The 19,603-nt window shown below is 44.2% G+C and overlaps 1 protein-coding gene across 2 annotated transcripts in view; it reads left to right on the forward strand.

Annotated features, from left to right (window-relative positions):
• LOC132101340 (rho guanine nucleotide exchange factor 26-like) overlaps positions 1-19,603 on the forward strand; it is a 122,160-nt gene that overhangs the window by 49,980 nt on the left and 52,577 nt on the right. For both annotated transcript variants that reach the window (XM_059506222.1, XM_059506224.1), the window contains exons 5-6: positions 1,127-1,183; positions 9,283-9,443. In XM_059506222.1, the coding sequence (XP_059362205.1) occupies positions 1,127-1,183; positions 9,283-9,443 (218 nt within the window). The remainder of the gene's footprint in view (positions 1-1,126; positions 1,184-9,282; positions 9,444-19,603) is intronic.

Genomic DNA, 19,603 nt, shown 5'->3' on the forward strand with positions numbered 1-19,603 from the left:
TTGACTGAACCAAATACATTTTATATCAGGTAAATAATATATCCAAGATATATATATACCGGCTGAAATGTTTTGAAATCACTTGTACCCTGCCTGTTCGAAAAAATCCAGTATCTGCCTGTGTCAGTTAGTCTTGATAAAGTTTTAAATCCCTGCCACCAAGATGATCCTCTGTCGGTCAAGGATTATGGAAAGTGAAACATAAATCTATAGGGATGGTTGGATTTATTCACGCACTTTAAAATATTAATTTGAAGCTTCTTATTTTCAGATTCTTATTCACGGCTTTATCATAATAGGCTGCATATTAACTTATTGGGAGAAAACCGCAAGTTCTATGTGAAATCAGACATTTGAGCTCCCCCATATAGTCAGAATGGCATAATCAATAACACCCGTGAATATTCGACTGTGAGATTGGTAGTAGCATCGAATCGTTGCCTATTCGGGGTCACCCCTAAATTGTATACTACCATTTTGTAGCCATTAATACTATTGTAGCCACAAATATTGCACGACTGTACTATTTTGTCTGCAGTTGTTATAAAAGTATTCTGCCCTAACCATTGGAAGAAGATTAACCTTGCCTTTCATGATAGGATTTACTATCAATTTCCCCCAGCACAAACCCTCTGTTGATGTTAAAATACTACTATCAGGATTTGCTGATGACATGCAAGAAGTACTTTCAGACACAAATTGTACAGGAATTATGCAAGGTCATTTACTAAGGTTTGTGGTAATTTACAGGTATTTGCACCATTATTTAATGCCCCAAAATCATGTCATCTTAATCATGTTTGTGCCTTTGTTGTTAGTAGATTACCTGCACTGTTTATTATCAGCTTGTTTGAGACCTTACGCTAATTTGTTTTGCTCTTGATAAATTGTGTTGTTCATTATAGAAATTATCTTGCAGCCACTGTGTTCTTTAACTTACTCTTTGTTAGTAGGTCACTTGCAGAACTTTCCACTACCATCTGCACTATTGTGGAACTGCGATTTCACATTAATTTACCTTTTTAGTAAATCTGGCCCTTAGTGTAATGCATTCTGAAAGGTGTTTTTTATGTATAATTAATTTAAATTACTTACTGAGGTGCTTATCCTCAATTTTGTATTCCAGGTTAAAAAAAGTGGAAAGTTTGAGAAGTTGAGTCAAGAAGAACGAAAGAGACAAGAGGTAAGGTTCCACATGTCAGCCTTCCTGACTTTTTCATTCTTTCTTTTTTGATCTTGGTTGGTTTTGCATTAAATTCCACATGTCATATTTGTTCTAGGGATGCACTGATAGGATTTTGGTTCACTCTGACCAGAATCAGTATTTGAACGTTTCTGTTCTTGTGTTCCACTGTGAAACTGGTTTGTGTAGAAAGTGAAAGTGACAGTGAAAGTGACGTGACATTCAGCCAAGTATGGTGACCCATACTCAGAATTTGTGCTCTGCATTTAACCCATCCGAAATGCACACACACACAGAGCAGTGAACACACACACACTGTGAGCATACACCCGGAGCAGTGGGCAGCCATTTATGCTGCGGCGCCCGGGGAGCAGTTGGGGGTTCGATGCCTTGCTCAAGGGCACCTAAGTCGTGGTATTGAAGGTGGAGAGAGAACTGTACATGCACTCCCCCCACCCACAATTCCTGCCGGCCCGGGACTCGAACTCACAACCTTTCGATTGGGAGTCCGACTCTCTAACCATTAGGCCACGACTCCCCCATAAAAACATACCAGTTACTAACGTTATTTAAAAATGTTTTTTTGCCAATAATAATAAAAATAATAATAATAAAGTACAGCATTTAATTTACTCAAAAGAGACAAAAAGTCTTGATCTCTTAGTCATAGCCAATACAGCAGCATCTTTTCTAGATTAATCAACGACCAAATCGATTAAACAAAAGAAAAAACTGTCAACGCAATTAACATTAACGATTTTTTTTCCCACAATATTTAAACTAATTTCAGCATTGATAAATCGCTACTCCTTTAAGCATTTTGAGAGGAAAAAGTTAGTAGGCTGTACGTTGCATTTTATTATTACATTCAGAAATAATGTAGGCTAAATTAATGGGAAATAAATACAAAATTACAAACACAGTTAGGCTATTTTAGTTTTTTTCTCTCTACAACAGATCCTCTAAAGTTGTATTTAGGCTAGACATAAGTATCAAGCCAAAATGAATTAATTTCAAAACTAAACTGAAGCCTACCTCTCTCATTCTGCACAAATCCAAATGTTTCCAAATTTGTGAAATATCTGGATGCTAACCTACTGTATAAGGTTACTACAAGCTTTGTTCTTCACTTGCATTATCGACGTAAAAAACATCATCCTTTACATATAGGCTATATCAGCAGTGAGGCGCTGGTCACACTGAATGGCACAGACTGTACTATGGATTACGGTATTTAAATTGAGCAGTGTAACTTTTTATGTTTCTTTAACTGTATTTTATTTTGATAATGAACAGGCTGCGATGTCAAATTAGAAAAATTGGGCTTGAGGTATCGAGGTGATCACTGCGATGTTTTCCCAACTGTTACTCCGTAATTTATGGTCATACCAATGCTGCTTTGTCATACAGATAGATGAAAAACATAATTCAAAATTTTAATGCTTTTGTAAAATAAAGAAAACTGCTTTCTGACATTTTTTTTTTCATGAACTTCGGAGCATGTTACTATTATCCAAACCTTTTTTTGTTTTTGTTTTTTAAATCTGTTAATGATTTAAGTGAAATATATTTTGTGTATAGGCCAGTATATTGCTTTTTATGTAGTTTGTATAGTTTTCTGTTTTCTCCATTCACAGAAACACTGCAGGTGCATGATGTGACCTTGTGTGAATCCATGTTCTACACTGGTTTCAAACAAAAAGCTGCATATTACCTGCTATTCATTTTCACTTAAATGTAGGCCTAATTCTTGGTGGTTCATGGCATATCTTCAGATAAACTCTAACGCATTGCCATTGTGACTTAACTAATGATAAATTTACAGCTGAGAGCAGGCATTTCACTTGTTGGATGCTTCAGCATCACGTTTGCAAATGGCTGTACTATGCTGCCTGACAAACTATATTTTGTACCGATTTTATTTTGTTTTGGCAAGTATTTAATTATTTTGCCCTGAAAAAAACATTGGATCATGCAACAGACATGCAACTCGTTGTCTCCATTCAGTTTATTAATAAACCATCCGTATCATACCTTTTCATGCGATATCCAATATGCAGATGGCTTTAAAATAATCATAAATCGGCCAATAAATATCGGTGGCCAATACATCGGTGCTACCTGAATTTGTTCCAAATACATTAGGCTGGTAAAGGTTGACCATATATGAACTTGGACAAAACAGACATTTAACAATAAATAAATTACATTTTAAAGTATATTAAAATGGAAAACAATTGTCTTAAATTATAATGTTGTTTTTCACAATATTACTGTTTCTCTTACGAGAGCTCTCTCGTACTGCGTCTTAGCTAAGACGCTACGGGAAAAGTCTCATTTCACGAAATACTGAAGCAAAAAATTATCCTTAATTTTGTATTTTTGTAAAGCGCATTTGCAGCAGTACACAGCCATAGGCGAGACGGCTCGTTCGCTCATTGGCTTGTTCTGCGGCAACTGCACAGCCTATCGAGCGCAGGCTGATGCAACATCAGACCAATAAGGGCGATTCGCACCCTTCTCGCCACTTCCCGCCGAAACGGGTGTGGCCCAACCTATAAAAGGAGCTCGAAAAGGCTGACTCACCTGATTTTTAATCTCTTCAGCGAAGCTCACGCATCGCTGGATCACGGAGGAAGCAAGCGCCGTCTGAGAAAGCATATCAGCGGGACGAGCCACTCTGAAGCTGCTGGCATCGCCGCCTTCCACTGCCGTTCCTGCTGCGCTATCCGGCGCCTATATCCTTTCAATTCTGTTATATCCAGCTGTTCTTTATGTGTGTGTGTGTTCGCCCTGCGACACACACTCGTAAAAGAGCTCGCGTCTTTTTTAAGATGCCTTCCTGCAGCTCGTCAGAGCCCCACTCAGCGAGGGAGACCGGTACGTCATCTGTGTCTCCTGCCTGGGTGAAGATCATGCAGCGCTCGCGCTCGCTGACGGCAGATGCCCTCACTGCGAGCTGTTGCCATGGTGACTCTGAGGACTCGCCTGGCCTTTTTCTCTGAGCCTGCATTCTCTGCTGCGCTAAGGCGCCGTAAAAGCGTCGCTTCCAGCGGATTCCGGAACCGTCTTCAGCTCAACCGAGCTCGCCGGTTCGCCCTGCTTCACCTGCCCCCCCCTGCATCGCTTCCCGGTGAAGTCGATCTCAGGGCCGCGTCGGGGGAAGAGGACACGCGCTCTCTGCTAGCTTCGGGCAGTGAGGGCTGGGCGAGCTCCGAGGATCTCGCGCCTTCTGCTCAGAAGCCCAGCAGACGAGCTGACATCGAGAAGGAGCCGGGGCGAATGCTCGCGTTGTCTGCGACGAGTCTCGGCCGCGAGTGGTCTGCACCAGCGCCCCCCCTCTCGTTCCCGGCTGGATGGTATTTCCCTTTCGGATGAGCGTACTTCTCAAAGCCTGCCTCATTTCTTCCTGAGCTTCACGAAGAGGTGGCGAAGGCTTGGAACGCTCCATATTCAGCGCGAACTCGTTCGTCTGTCTCACTAGCATTCTCCACACTGATGATGCTAAAAACAGGAACTACCAGTCACTTCCGCCGGTGGAACAGGCGATAGCGACGCACCTTTGTCCGCCCTCTGCTGGACGGCGGCAAAAGCGGTGTTGTCATCTAAAGCCTGCTGTGTGACGCTGCGGCTGCACTACTCGCGATGGCTGCTTCATCGAAGCGCAGGTGTACGAGTTCCGCTGTGGCCGAGCTCTCACCCAAGCGCGCCGCTGTTTCAGTTCCAGAGATTGTGACTGTTTCAGCGTCTTTTGCAATGCGCAAGCCTGTATGGTTGCCCGCTTGCCTGCTCACAAAAACCGTTATCACGGCTACCCAGATATTTCCCGAAAAAGGTGTAATTTCTGGTGTCCCGGCCACGGCCGATGGTGCTAGAAATGTAGTGACGATGCCCACTGCTCAGTGCCCATCTCCACATATAAGCACAGCCCTTCCCACAGGGCCTGCGCCCATAAAAGCGACTCAAGTCGATCGCGCTCACTGCATAGTAAGCGTGCCCACCCCTCAGTGCCCACAATTACTATGTCGCACGCATCATGTGGTTTCTGTAAAAACAAAACCTGTGCACGCTCGTCCGGCCACGGCCGATGGTGCTATAAATGCAGTGACGATGCCCACTCCTCAGTGCCCATCTCCACCTGCACACAGGGCTCGCGCACATAAGATCGAGACAGATCGGTCGAGCGCGCCGCATAGTAAACTTGCCCACTCCCCAGTGCCCACATACACTATGTCACATACGGCGCGTGGCTTCTGTAAAAACGAGGCCCGTGCACGTACGCTCTGCACAGGCAGACAGCGAGTTGAAAGTCGTAAATGTGCACATATGCAGCCCACAGTTACTCGCAGACATATCGAGTCCCACGGGACCTGCTCAGCCTTCCCCCAGTCGGTTAAGCGCCGGGACGGGGTCGAGGAGGAGCAATGTGCCCGCTGTGATCAGCGCGCTCCCCGCCTCAAATGCGCAGCACACCCGAGCGCCGCCGTTGCCCAGTCAACAGAGCGCGCTTCGCATCCAGCCCTTAGCCATTCATGCAGATGCATGGTCAGCGCTTCCAGGGGTTTCAGATTGGGTGCTAGGCATTATAAAGAGAGGCTACTCGCTACAGTTTTTTCGACGCCCTCCGCGCTTTTCAGCGCGCGTCGAAACTACGGTCAAAACAGAAGTAGCACACATACTTCAGGCCGAAATATCAAAACTGTTGAGCAAAGGGGCTGTAGAGCCTGTGTCTCAAGCTCAAAGCGAGGGGGGGCTGTACAGCAGATACTTTCTGGTGCCCAAGAGAGACGGGGGTCTCAGGCCCATACTGGATCTAAGACAGCTGAACAAGGCATTGATGAAATGCAGTTTCAAAATGCTTACGACCAGGAAACTCCTCGCGCAGATTCGCAGAGGGGACTGGTTCATGTCAATAGATCTGAAGGACGCGTATTTTCAAATACAGATAACGTCGAAACTACGGTCAAAACAGAAGTAGCACACATACTTCGGGCCGAAATATCAAAACTGTTGAGCAAAGGGGCTGTAGAGCCTGTGTCTCAAGCTCAAAGCGAGGGGGGGCTGTACAGCAGATACTTTCTGGTGCCCAAGAGAGACGGGGGTCTCAGGCCCATACTGGATCTAAGACAGCTGAACAAGGCATTGATGAAACGTAGTTTCAAAATGCTTACGACCAGGAAACTCCTCGCGCAGATTCGCAGAGGGGACTGGTTCATGTCAATAGATCTGAAGGATGCGTATTTTCAAATACAGATAGCGTCAAACCACAGGCGATATTTGAGATTCGAACTTGTGTTCCATGATGGCGCGGCTGTCACCACAGCACGTGATGGGCATTCAGCGCACAGCGAGTTCTTTCCGCTGCGGCGCGACCGTGTCGCTCAAACAACTGTCAACTGTCTGGAAATGCTGGCAGTGGAGAACGCGCTGATGCGCTTTTGTCCCCAAATCAAGGATCACCACGTCATAGTCCGTTCGGACAACATGTCTGTGGTGTCCTACATAAATCGCCAGGGCGGTCTCGGGTCCTGAAACCTGTACAGGCTAGCGGAACGCCTCCTGGTTTGGGCTCAGCGCAACGTGCGTTCGCCGAGGGCAGTGCATGTGCCTGGGCTACAGAATCTGGGTCCAGACAGGCTGTCCAGAGGCAATGTTCCTACGGGCGAATGGTCTCTACACCCGCAAACAGTCCGGCTGTTGTGGGAGAGATTTGGCAAGGCGGAGGTGGACCTCTTCGCGTCCCACGAAAATGCTCACTGCCCCGCGTTCTTTTCCAAGAACGAAAGCGCACTGTCACGGAAATGGCCGTGCTGCCCGCTTTATGTTTTCCCTCCCGTCTCCCTCCTTCCGCAGGTGATAGAACGGGTGAGAGAAACGAGATGTTCAATACTGCTTGTAGCACCTCTTTGGAAGAACCAGCCATGGTTCCCAGATTTGATGCAGTTAGCAGATGTCGCCCCGTGGCCTGTACCGTTGAGGAGGGACCTCCTCTCGCAGGCCAGGGGTTTGATTTGGCACCCTCAACCGGAGTTGTGGTCCCTCCATGTGTGGGCGCTCAACGGTTGCCCGCTGACTTCGCAGTGGGAGTGCTAAATACCATCACTCAGGCTAGAGCTCCGTCGATACGACGTCTGTATGCCTCGAAGTGGTCGGTGTTCTCCAGCTTGTGCACAGCTCGTGGATGTTCACCCCTTAGTTGTGAGGTGACGGAGGTTCTCTCCTTCCTACAGGAGATGTTGGATAAGGGCAGAGCCCCATCCAGGCTCAAAGTTTATGTGGCGGCCATCGCAGCGTTTTATGAAACAGCGCACGGTCAGTCAATAGGAAGGAATGATTTGGTCATCCGCTTCCTTAGAGGAGCTAGGAGGCTGAATCCTCCCAGACCTCCGTCAGTCCCTATGTGGGACCTCGCGGCGGTTTTGGAGGCCATGAAGGGTCCCCCTTTTGAGCCTATCCAATCAATTAGCCTTCAGCATCTGTCGTTCAAGACAGTATTCTTGTTGGCTCTCGCTTCAGTGAAGCGTGTGGGTGATCTGCACGCGCTCTCGGTGAGCCAGTCGTGCTTGGAGTTTGGGCCTAATGACTCAAAGGTCATACTCGAACCTAGGCACGGTCATGTGCCGAAATCCCTCAACACGCCGTTTCGGGCTCAGGTTATTGCCCTGTCTGCCCTGCAGGTGTCAGGAGAGGATAGAGACTCGAGTCTTCTTTGCCCTGTCAGGGTTTTAAGAGCTTATGTGTCTCGCTCTGCTGCCTTTCGACAGACTGAGCAGCTGTTTGTCTTGTCCGCTAGACGTTTCAAGGGAATGGCTTTTTCGAGACAGACTCTATCCAGATGGATAGTTGACGCTATAGCGTTAGCTTACGCTTCCAGGGGCCTTCAGTGCCCGCTGGGCATCAGAGCACACTCCACAAGGGGCGTCACCTCGTCGTGGGCGTGGTCTACTGGGATCTCCTTGCAGGATATATGTATGGCGGCAGGTTGGGCCTCACGGTCTACATTTATCAGGTTCTATAACCTGGAGGTTCCCGCCTTGCAAGCAAGGCTGCTGTCGGTATAGTCGAATCAGGGCCCTGAAGGGAACTTTGGGTTCGTGAGCGTTATGCGCTGCCGACTGTTATATGGGCAGTATTGCGTAAGACCCGCATTGCCACATTGGTCAGGCCTTGCCTCGGCTGTGTGATGTCATATTGCCGCATCTACGGATGCTGCTAGATATGGGACGGAGGGCTTCCCCCCTTCCTGTCCTGGAATCTCTGTGAGTCCCTCAGGTGACTGTGCACTGTAAATCCTGGGCATTGCTTCAGGTTTATTGGTGTGTGATCTCTGCGCGCACGGCGTTTTACATTGGGTTCCCGTAGCGTCTTAGCTAAGACGCAGTACGAGAGAGCTCTCGTAAGAGAACGTACTCGGTTACTAAACGTAACCTCGGTTCTCTCTAGAAGAGCGAACGAGTACTGCGTTCTCTGCCGTGCGTACGATTCACTCTGGTTCGCTTCGGCGATGAAATAAATCAGGTGAGTCAGCCTTTTCGAGCTCCTTTTATAGGTTGGGCCACACCCGTTTCGGCGGGAAGTGGCGAGAAGGTCTGATGTTGCATCAGCCTGCGCTCGATAGGCTGTGCAGTTGCCGCAGAACAAGCCAATGAGCGAACGAGCCGTCTCGCCTATGGCTGTGTACTGCTGCAAATGCGCTTTACAAAAATACAAAATTAAGGATAATTTTTTGCTTCAGTATTTCGTGGAAAGAGACTTTTCCCGTAGCGTCTTAGCTAAGACGCAGTACTCGTTTGCTCTTCTAGAGAGAACCGAGGTTAAGTTTAGAACCGAGTACATTTTACTGTGTTTTTGCAAATACATGTTGTCATATAAAATGTTTATTGAGCATTTCCTCAAGTTTAAGGCAAGTACAGTTTACATATGAAAGAAAGTTCCAGATATGTAAAGAGAATTGTGCCAGCTGTCACCTGTTATTATCCTACTTTTTGTCAGTTAGGAGAGGTCCTCAGGAATATGAGCACGGTATGTGTAATAATATGTGTAATAATTGAAACTAGAAAGCTGTAATACAATGCCTAAATTACGTTTCTTTCCCTTAGGCCATATTTGAGGTAATTTCATCAGAGCACAGTTACTTACACAGTCTGGAGATCCTCATATGTCTCTTTAAGAACTCAAATGAGCTCAGCGAGATCATTAACAAAACGGACCATCACCACCTCTTCTCCAACATTGTTGACGTCTGTGATGCCAGCAAAAAGTAAGAAATTCTCTTGACTGACCTCACCTGAGATAAATGTATGAAGTTTGTAGCTTTTAGCTCTGATAGTTTTCTGATGTGGTGCTGCTGTTATAGGCCTTGGAAGATTAAATTTGCCATTTTCTCAATGAATATTGGGAACCTACGTGTGCTGACATCATACAGTATACTGATGAGCTGATAATATTGCCAAATTAGGTATTAAGTCTTGTCCTGGCATGTTAGCTAACTCAAAATTTACTGGACTTTCCCGAAGTGCTCAAGAGAAATTAAAGATTGCCAATGCATGTTTAATATATATAGGTTTTGTTTGATTTTTGATGTGAAATGCTCTAGACTGCTCTCAGTGAGTTTGTAACAACCTGAACTAGATAACTGGTTTTATTGGGATGGCTTGGAGTGGTTTAAAATCAGTGCAAAATGTTAGTATTATTTATTTCCAAAGCTGTTTGTAAATCGGAGAGATGTCCTTTCCACCTGATGCTTTAGGTAATAAAGGAAGCTGAAACTTGAAACCATCACTTTTGCAGAGTAGTGTTTCATGATACCAAAAGTGTTTCGATACCGATACCTAGTTAAGAATTGCGATTTCGATACTTTTTTGATACTTTTCCTGAAAAGGGAAAATACACTCTCAAATATCATTGCTGTGCTTTATTTTAAAAACATTCTAATTGTAACAAGGAGTCGGAGGCGTTCGGATCCATATGCAGCATTTATTAAACAGAATGTTCATACAGGCAGAGATCAGGAATGGCGTCAGGTGTGTCAGGGATAACCAGAATCGTAACCAGAAACAAGCAGAGATCGGGACAGGCAGCAGAGAATCAATGTCAATGTCAATGTCACCTTTATTTATATAGCGCTTTAAACAAAATACATTGCGTCAAAACAACTGAACAACATTCATTAGGAAAACAGTGTCAATAATGCAAAAATGATAGTTAAAGGCAGTTCATCATTGGATTCAGTTATGTCATCTCTGTTCAGTTAAATAGTGTAAATAGTGCATTTATTTGCAATCAAGTCAACGATATCGCTGTAGATGAAGTGTCCCCAACTAAGCAAGCCAGAGGCGACAGCGGCAAGGAACCGAAACTCCATCGGTGACAGAATGGAGAAAAAAACCTTGGGAGAAACCAGGCTCAGTTGGGGGGCCAGTTCTCCTCTGACCAGACGAAACCAGTAGTTCAATTCCCTGCAGCAAAGTCAGATCGTGCAGAAGAATCATCTGTTTCCTGTGGTTTTGTCCTGGTGCTCCTCTGAGACAAGGTCTTTACAGGGGATCTGTATCTGGGGCTCTAGTTGTCCTGGTCTCCGCTGTCTTTCAGGGATGTAGAGGTCCTTTCTAGGTGCTGATCCACCATCTGGTCTGGATACGTACTGGATCCGGGTGACTGCAGTGACCCTCTGATCTGGACACAGACTGGATCTGGTGGCCACGGTGACCTCGGAACAAGAGAGAAACAGACAAATATTAGCGTAGATGCCATTCTTCTAATGATGTAGCAAGTACATAGGTTGTTATGGGAAGTGTTTCCGGTTCCGGTTTACCTAATTAATGCAGCGTAAAAATCCTTTAACGGATTTGGATAATAAAAGCATATTAGTATGTTATGTGTATGCCAGGTTAAAGAGATGGGTCTTTAATCTAGATTTAAACTGCAAGAGTGTATCTGCCTCCCGAACAATGTTAGGTAGGTTATTCCAGAGTTTGGGCGCCAAATAGGAAAAGGATCTGCCGCCTGCAGTTGATTTTGATATTCTAGGTATTATCAAATTGCCTGAGTTTTGAGAACGTAGCGGACGTAGAGGATTATAATGTAAAAGGAGCTCATTCAAATACTGAGGTACTAAACCATTCAGGGCTTTGTAAGTAATAAGCAATATTTTAAAATCTATGCGATGCTTGATAGGGAGCCAGTGCAGTGTTGACAGGACCGGGCTAATATGGTCATACTTCCTGGTTCTAGTAAGAACTCTTGCTGCTGCATTTTGGACTAGCTGTAGTTTGTTTACTAAGCGTGCAGAACAACCACCCAATAAAGCATTACAATAATCTAACCTTGAGGTCATAAATGCATGGATTAACATGTCTGCATTTGACATTGAGAGCATAGGCCGTAATTTAGATATATTTTTGAGATGGAAAAATGCAGTTTTACAAATGCTAGAAATGTGGCTTTCTAAGGAAAGATTGCGATCAAATAGCACACCTAGGTTCCTAACTGATGACGAAGAATTGACAGAGTAACCATCAAGTCTTAGACAGTGTTCTAGGTTATTACAAGCAAAGTATTTAGGTCCTATAATTGACACCTCTGTTTTTTCAGAATTTAGCAGTAAGAAATTACTCGTCATCCAGTTTTTTATATCGACTATGCAATCCATTAGTTTTTCAAATTGGTGTGTTTCACCGGGCTGCGAAGAAATATAGAGCTGAGTATCATCAGCATAACAGTGAAAGCTAACACCATGTTTCCTGATGATATCTCCCAAGGGTAACATATAAAGCGTGAAGAGTAGCGGCCCTAGTACTGAGCCTTGAGGTACTCCATACTGCACTTGTGATCGATAGGATACATCTTCATTCACTGCTACGAACTGATGGCGGTCATATAAGTACGATTTAAACCATGCTAATGCACTTCCACTGATGCCAACAAAGTATTCAAGTCTATGCAAAAGAATGTTGTGGTCAATTGTGTCAAACGCAGCACTAAGATCCAATAAAACTAATAGAGAGATACACCCACGATCAGATGATAAGAGCAGATCATTTGTAACTCTAAGAAGAGCAGTCTCAGTACTATGATACGGTCTAAATCCTGACTGGAAATCCTCACATATACCATTTTTCTCTAAGAAGGAATATAATTGTGTGGATACCACCTTTTCTAGTATCTTGGACAGAAAAGGGACATTCGAGATTGGTCTATAATTAACTAGTTCTTTGGGGTCAAGTTGTGGTTTTTTGATGAGAGGCTTAATAACAGCCAGTTTGAAGGTTTTGGGGACATGTCCTAATAACAATGAGGAATTAATAATAGTCAGAAGAGGATCTATGACTTCTGGAAGCACCTCTTTCAGGAGCTTAGATGGTATAGGGTCTAACATACATGTTGTTGGTTTAGATGATTTAACAAGTTTATACAATTCTTCCTCTCCTATGGTAGAGAATGAGTGGAACTGTTCCTCAGGGGGTCTATAGTGCACTGTCTGATGTGATACTGTAGCTGACGGCTGAATGGTTGCAATTTTATCTCTAATAGTATCGATTTTAGAAGTAAAGTAGTTCATAAAGTCATTACTGCTGTGGTGTTGGGAAATGTCAACACTTGTTGAGGCTTTATTTTTCGTTAATTTAGCCACTGTATTGAATAAATACCTGGGGTTATGTTTGTTTTCTTCTAAAAGAGAAGAAAAGTAATCGGATCTAGCAGTTTTTAATGCTTTTCTGTAGGATATGTTACTTTCCCGCCAAGCAATACGAAATACCTCTAGTTTTGTTTTCCTCCAGCTGCGCTCCATTTTTCGGGCTGCTCTCTTTAGGGTGCGAGTATGCTCATTATACCATGGTGTCAAACTGTTTTCCTTAACCTTCCTTAAGCGTAAAGGAGCAACTTTATTTAAAGTGCTAGAAAAGAGAGAGTCCATAGTTTCTGTTACATCATCAAGTTGTTCTGAGGTTTTGGATATGCTAAGGAATTTGGATACATCAGGAAGATAACTTAAAAAGCAGTCCTTTGTGGTAGAAGTGATGGTTCTTCCATACTTGTAACAAGAAGTAGAATTTACAATTTTGGCTATATGAAGTTTGCACAAAACTAAATAATGATCTGAGATATCATCACTTGGCTGAATAATTTCAACACCATCAACATCAATTCCATGTGACAGTATTAAATCTAGAGTATGATTTCGACAATGAGTAGGTCCTGAAACGTGTTGTCTAACACCAATAGAGTTCAGAATGTCTATAAATGCTGATCCCAATGCATCGTTTTCATTATCAACATGGATATTAAAATCACCAACTATTAAAAGTTTATCTGCAGCCAGAACTAACTCGGATGTAAAATCACCAAACTCTTTAATAAAGTCTGTATGGTGCCCTGGTGGCCTGTATACAGTAGCCAGTACAAACATAACAGAGGATTTATCATTAACATTTGTTTCTTTGGATAATGTTATATGAAGTACCATTACTTCAAACGAGTTATACTTGTAGCCTGCTCTCTGAGAGATCCTGAAAACGTTGTTATAAATTGAAGCAACACCTCCACCTTTGCCTTTTAGACGTGGCTCATGTTTATAACAGTAATCTTGGGGGGTGGACTCATTTAAAATAATGTAATCATCAGGTTTTAGCCAGGTTTCTGTCAAACAGAGTACATCTATATTATGATCAGTGATCATATTATTTACAAAAAGTGTTTTCGTAGAAAGGGATCTGATATTCAATAAGCCAAGCTTTATCATTTGTTTATCCATATTGCTTCTGTTTTTTATTTGTTGAACCTCAATTAAATTGTTAATCTTAACTTGGTTTGGACGTTTTTTGTATTTTCTAGTTCGGGGAACAGACACAGTCTCTATAGTGTGATATCTAGGTGAAAGAGTCTCTATGTGCTGAGAATTAACTGACCTCTGTGACGGGAGGCAGCTAGCAGACGGTCGGTTTAGCCAGTCTGTCTGCTTCCTGACCTGGGCCCCAGTTAGTCAAGTATAAACACTAAGACTATTTGCCATATTTCTAGAGAGAAGAGTGGCGCCACCCCAGGAGGGATGAAGACCATCTCTTTTAAACAGGTCAGGTCTGCCCCAAAAGCTCGTCCAATTGTCTATGAAACCTATGTTATTCTGTGGGCACCACTTAGACATCCAGCCATTGAGTGATGACAGTCTGCTATGCATCTCATCACCACGGTAAGCAGGGAGTGGACCAGAGCATATTACAGTGTCTGACATCGTGCTTGCAAGTTCACACACCTCTTTAATGTTATTTTTAGTGATCTCCGACTGGCGAAGTCGAACATCATTAGCGCCGGCATGAATAACAATCTTACGGTATTTACGTTTAGCATTAGCCAGCACTTTTAAATTTGCCAAGATGTCAGGTGCTCTGGCTCCCGGTAAACATTTGACTATGGTGGCTATAGTCAATGGTGGCTATAGTCAAGAATCAGAGTCGGAATACACAGTCCAAAGGTCAAAACATAGGAATAACAAACACAGGGAAAAATGTTCGGAAATGTCAGACTGGCTAAACAAGACTTCGCAGTGAGTGAGAGTGAGTGTGCTGCTTTTGTGTGTGTGTGTAAATGAGGTGCAGGTGTGGCAAGGAAATTGGCTGATGAATGAGGTGCAGGTGTGGCAGGGTGATTGTGATGCAGTGACTCATGGGTAATGTAGTTCGGGTGTGGAGCAACAGAATGAGAGGTGCTAGTGTCCAAGTGACATCTGGTGGTTGATGGGTGGAATGGTCCTGAGTGGAGTGCCCTCTACCTAAGCTCATGGGCACTCCATCTAATGATCGTGACATAGCACCCCCCCCCTACCCCCCAGCTTCCAGACGCTCAAAACAATCTAGGAGGGCGGTGGAGCGGAGGCGGAACAGGGGGAGGGATGGAGGGCCAGGTCCATTAAGAAGTGCAGTGGTCGGGGACCGGGGCAGAGCAGACGGAACTGGAGCCCTTCCTGGGCCTAACTCAGGAAAACAGGAGCCCCTCCTGGGCCTGACATGGGAAACAGGGGCCCGCCATGGGCTTAACTCGGGAACAGGAGCCCGACATGGGCCTAACTCGGGAACAAGGGTCCACCAAGGCAGAGTAGGTGGCGTGGGAGCCCACCAGAGTGGAGCAGGTGAAGCTGGAGCCCACCAGGGAGGAGTAGAGGACCACCACAGCCGAGAAGATGGGACAGAAGCCCACCAGGGCGGAGCAGAGGACCACCACAGCCGAGCAGATGGGACAGAAGCCCACCAGGGCAGAGCAGAGGACCAACACAGTGGAGTCGATGGCACAGGAGAGCAAGTCTGCTCAGGTGGGACTGAAACAGAGAACATTAACAGGTTAATAGCGGTCTCCGTGGCCGTGATGAGATGGTAGCTGGCCTCCATGGCCATTACAGGGCAGGCGGTGAGTTCATGGAGGACCTCCGTAGCCTTGACAGGACAGACAGAGAGTTGGTGGATGGTCTCCGTAGCCCTGACCGGAATGAATGAGAGCTCATTGACGGCCTTCCTGGCCGTTACAGGATAGGACGAGAGCTCTGAGATATGACGAGGCTCTGGGAGTTCGGCTGAGATGTGACGAGGCTCTGGTAGATCTGTGGTGATTTGATTGGGTTCATGTAGATCAACTGTGACTTGACTTAGTTCATGAAGATCAACTGTGACTTGACTGTGCTCATGAAGATCAACTGTGACTTGACTTCGTTCACGGAGGTTAATGGTGACTTGACTTTGCTCATGAAGATCATTGGTGACTTTACTTTGCTCATGAAGATCGTTGGTGACTTGACTTGGTTCCGGAGGATCAACTATGACTTGACTTAGTTCACGGAGGTTAATGGTTACTTGACTTTGTTCATGAAGATCATTGATGACTTGACTTTGCTCATGAAAATCGTGGGTGACTTGACTTGGTTCCTGAGGATCAACTCTGACTTGACTTGGTTCCTGAAGAACAACTGTGATTTGACTTAGTCCTTGAAGATCACCAGTGACTTGACTCTGTCCTTGAAGATCACCAGTGACTTGACTCTGTCCTTGAAGATCACCAGTGACTTGACTCTGTCCTTGACGATCACCAGTGACTTGACTCTGTCCTTGACGATCACCAGTGACTTGACTCTGTCCTTGACGATCACCAGTGACTTGACTCTGTCCTTGACGATCACCAGTGACTTGACTCTGTCCTTGACGATCACCAGTGACTTGACTCTGTCCTTGACGATCACCAGTGACTTGACTCTGTCCTTGACGATCACCAGTGACTTGACTCTGTCCTTGACGATCACCAGTGACTTGACTTGACTCTGAAAGGTCAACGGTGACTAGCCTTGGCTCTGGAAAGTCCATGGTAACTAGTCCTGACTCTGGAAGGTCAACAGTGACTAGCCCTGACTCCGGAAGGTCAACGGTGACTAACCCTGACTCCGGAAGGTCAACGGTGACTAGCCCTGACTCTGGAGGGTCCACGAGCACCTGACTAGACTCTGGAGGGTCAACCGGTACCATCTTGTGCAGTGGCGCTGGGCTGGCGGCCATCTTGTGCAGTGGTTCTGGGGCTTTAAAGTCCTCTGCCTCTCCCACAGTGAAAGGAGAACCACATAACAAGAGTGCAAAGTCCATTATGTTCCTTAAGCTGCAATTAAACTCCCCTCTAGGTAACCATGATTTTACTGGTTCATTGAGTCCAAAACGGAATAAATCCTTAAACAAGACTTCATCGTCTAGAGGAACTCGATAAACCAATTCACAGAACTGTTGAACATATTCCTCGATAGATCGATCTCCTTGCTTTACATCTAACAGCAGGTCAACTGGATCTGTGGTTAGGCTGGATTGGTGATATGCTGACATTGAAACAGGAACCGATACCTCAGTGACAAGGGGATACCGGGCTGCTGGATCCTGGTATGGAGAAGTCTTCTGTAACAAGGAGTCGGAGGCGTTCGGATCCATATGCAGCATTTATTAAACAGAATGGTCATACAGGCAGAGATCAGGAATGCCGTCAGGTGTGTCAGGGATTACCAGAATCGTAACCAGAAACAAGCAGAGATCGGGACAGGCAGCGGAGAATCAGAGTCGGAATACACAGTCCAAAGGTCAAAACACAGGAATAACAAACACAGGGAAAAATGCTCGGAAATGTCAGACTGACTAAACAAGACTTCGCAGTAAGTGAGAGTGAGTGTGCTGCTTTTATGTGTGTGTGTAAATGAGGTGCAGGTGTGGCAAGGAAATTGGCTGATGAAGGAGGTGCAGGTGTGGCAGGGTGATTGTGATGCAGTGACTCATGGGTAATGTAGTTCAGGTGTGGTGCAACAGTATGAGAGGTGCTAGTGTCCAAGTGACATCTGGTGGTTGATGGGTGGAATGGTCCTGAGTGGAGTGCCCTCTACTGAAGCTCATGGGCACTCCATCAAATGATCGTGACACTAATCATATAACACACTAATAAATGAACATATGAACATCAGATATATTAAACATTTGAACAAAATATAAAATATCAAATTAAAAAAAATAATTAGAGCAATGACATTCAAGGTAAAGAAAGAATAAATTTAGCAGCATTATCTCAGTTATCATAAGAAACATGAGTAATAAATTTATCTTGTCTCTGAACTTTGAATAAAAATATGAACAGCGATTATATTAAACAATGTTTCTGAACTCAGAACATTAAATGTCAAAAGATAAATATCAATTTAAGCATGGCATTCAAGTAAAAAAAAAGTAAAATAAAATTTAACAGCAATATCTCAGAAATTGTAACTTATTCTGTCAGTTGTGCAATCTTTTCTTTCAGAGGAGAAAACTCAGCCAGTGAGCTTTAATGAGCGTCATCTTTAATGAGCGTCATCTTTTTCTACCAGTCGTGGACCGGCGGCCACAGAGTATCACTTGTGCTCGCACATGCAGCCTAGTGATGTGCGGGTCGGGTTTTTTTCCAAACCCGCGGGTCCAGACTCCCGATTTTATGAAATTATTTGGCCCGCCCCAGCCCGCAAATAAAGTAAAATTTCTTTTCTCATTTCTCGTTCACTGAAGTTCCTCCCACCACAGCAGCACGCGAGCACGGCGCTATTAGCAGTGCATGCGCAGCTCGTGAACAGCTCTGTGAATTGTTTCATCCTGTCAAAGAGTTACTCAAGATGTGACGGAGCATGTGCTTTGTTGAACGAGATCGAGAGATCTTCTCATTCGTGAATGAGTTGAATGAACTGATACATCTCGTTTATGAACGAAATGAATGAGGAAACAGGGTCAGTGAGCCAAGCATGTAAATCTCGATCAGCAATCAGCAATTACAAAGCGCAAAGCGGAGCTGTGCAGATACGCTCGTTTCCATATTTAGCATACAGAACATAACTCCACATTTAATCCCCGATTAATGTGAATATTATATATGAACTGTCTGACCAAACAATTAAAATGTTAATTATGCAAGAAAACCCCGTGCTTTGTTCATCTGAACAACTTATTTAAACTATTTAATGCGATTATGCACACATTTTAGTAAAGCCAAATCAGTTTAGTAAAGCCACTTATGCAGCCATCTCGCTGTAGTGCTTTTTTGCTGCTTGTGTGAGGAGAATAAACACAGACGTCCATAGGGAGGCACTGGAAGCGTGCGTTGCACACACCAACATGAAATACGTCTCTTACAAATCTGGAACGCAGTCATTCTTTTAAGTATCGATACTAATAAATTTAGGAATCGTGACGTTTTTAATTTCCGAGAATCGCGATACTTTCGAAGTATCGGTGCACCGTGCAACACTATTGCAGAGACAGATGATATTTGCTGTGCCAACAGTCTTATGCTCTGAATGCATCTCCTGGGAACCTCTTACTTTATCTTGCTCATGTCCATTTTGAAAATGTAATGAGCTATCTGCTATCCTGTGAACTTTTTCAGTACTTGTTTGTGGCGTCTAGTGCCATTTTCATGTTTAATGCCATTAAGCTGTCCCCTTTACCAATTAATTACATTGTATTTGTAGATTGGCTTTTCTCTTCATTTCTCTGTTTTAACTTTTTACTTTTAAATATGTCACATTACTGATAATTCATAACTAGATGCACATCCAAGATCCATTATTGTATAATCACAGTTCCACAAGGGATCATTAAGCCGACCCCTGTCTTTCTAACATTTACATTTATTCATTTAGCAGACGCTTTTATCCAAAGCGACTTACAGATGAGGACAGTGGAAGCAATCAAAAACAACAAAAAGAGCAATGATATATAAGTGCTATAACAAGTCTCAGTTAGGTTAACAGTACACGTAGCATGGGATTTTAAATAATAAAAATAAATAAATAAAAATATAAAAATAACCGATAGAATAAAAAAAGAATAGAGCAAGCTAGTGTTAGAGATCTTTTCACATACACATACACACACACATACACACACA

This window comes from Carassius carassius, chromosome 23 (genome assembly GCF_963082965.1).
Source record: "Carassius carassius chromosome 23, fCarCar2.1, whole genome shotgun sequence".
In the NCBI taxonomy this organism is placed as follows: Eukaryota; Metazoa; Chordata; class Actinopteri; order Cypriniformes; family Cyprinidae; genus Carassius; species Carassius carassius.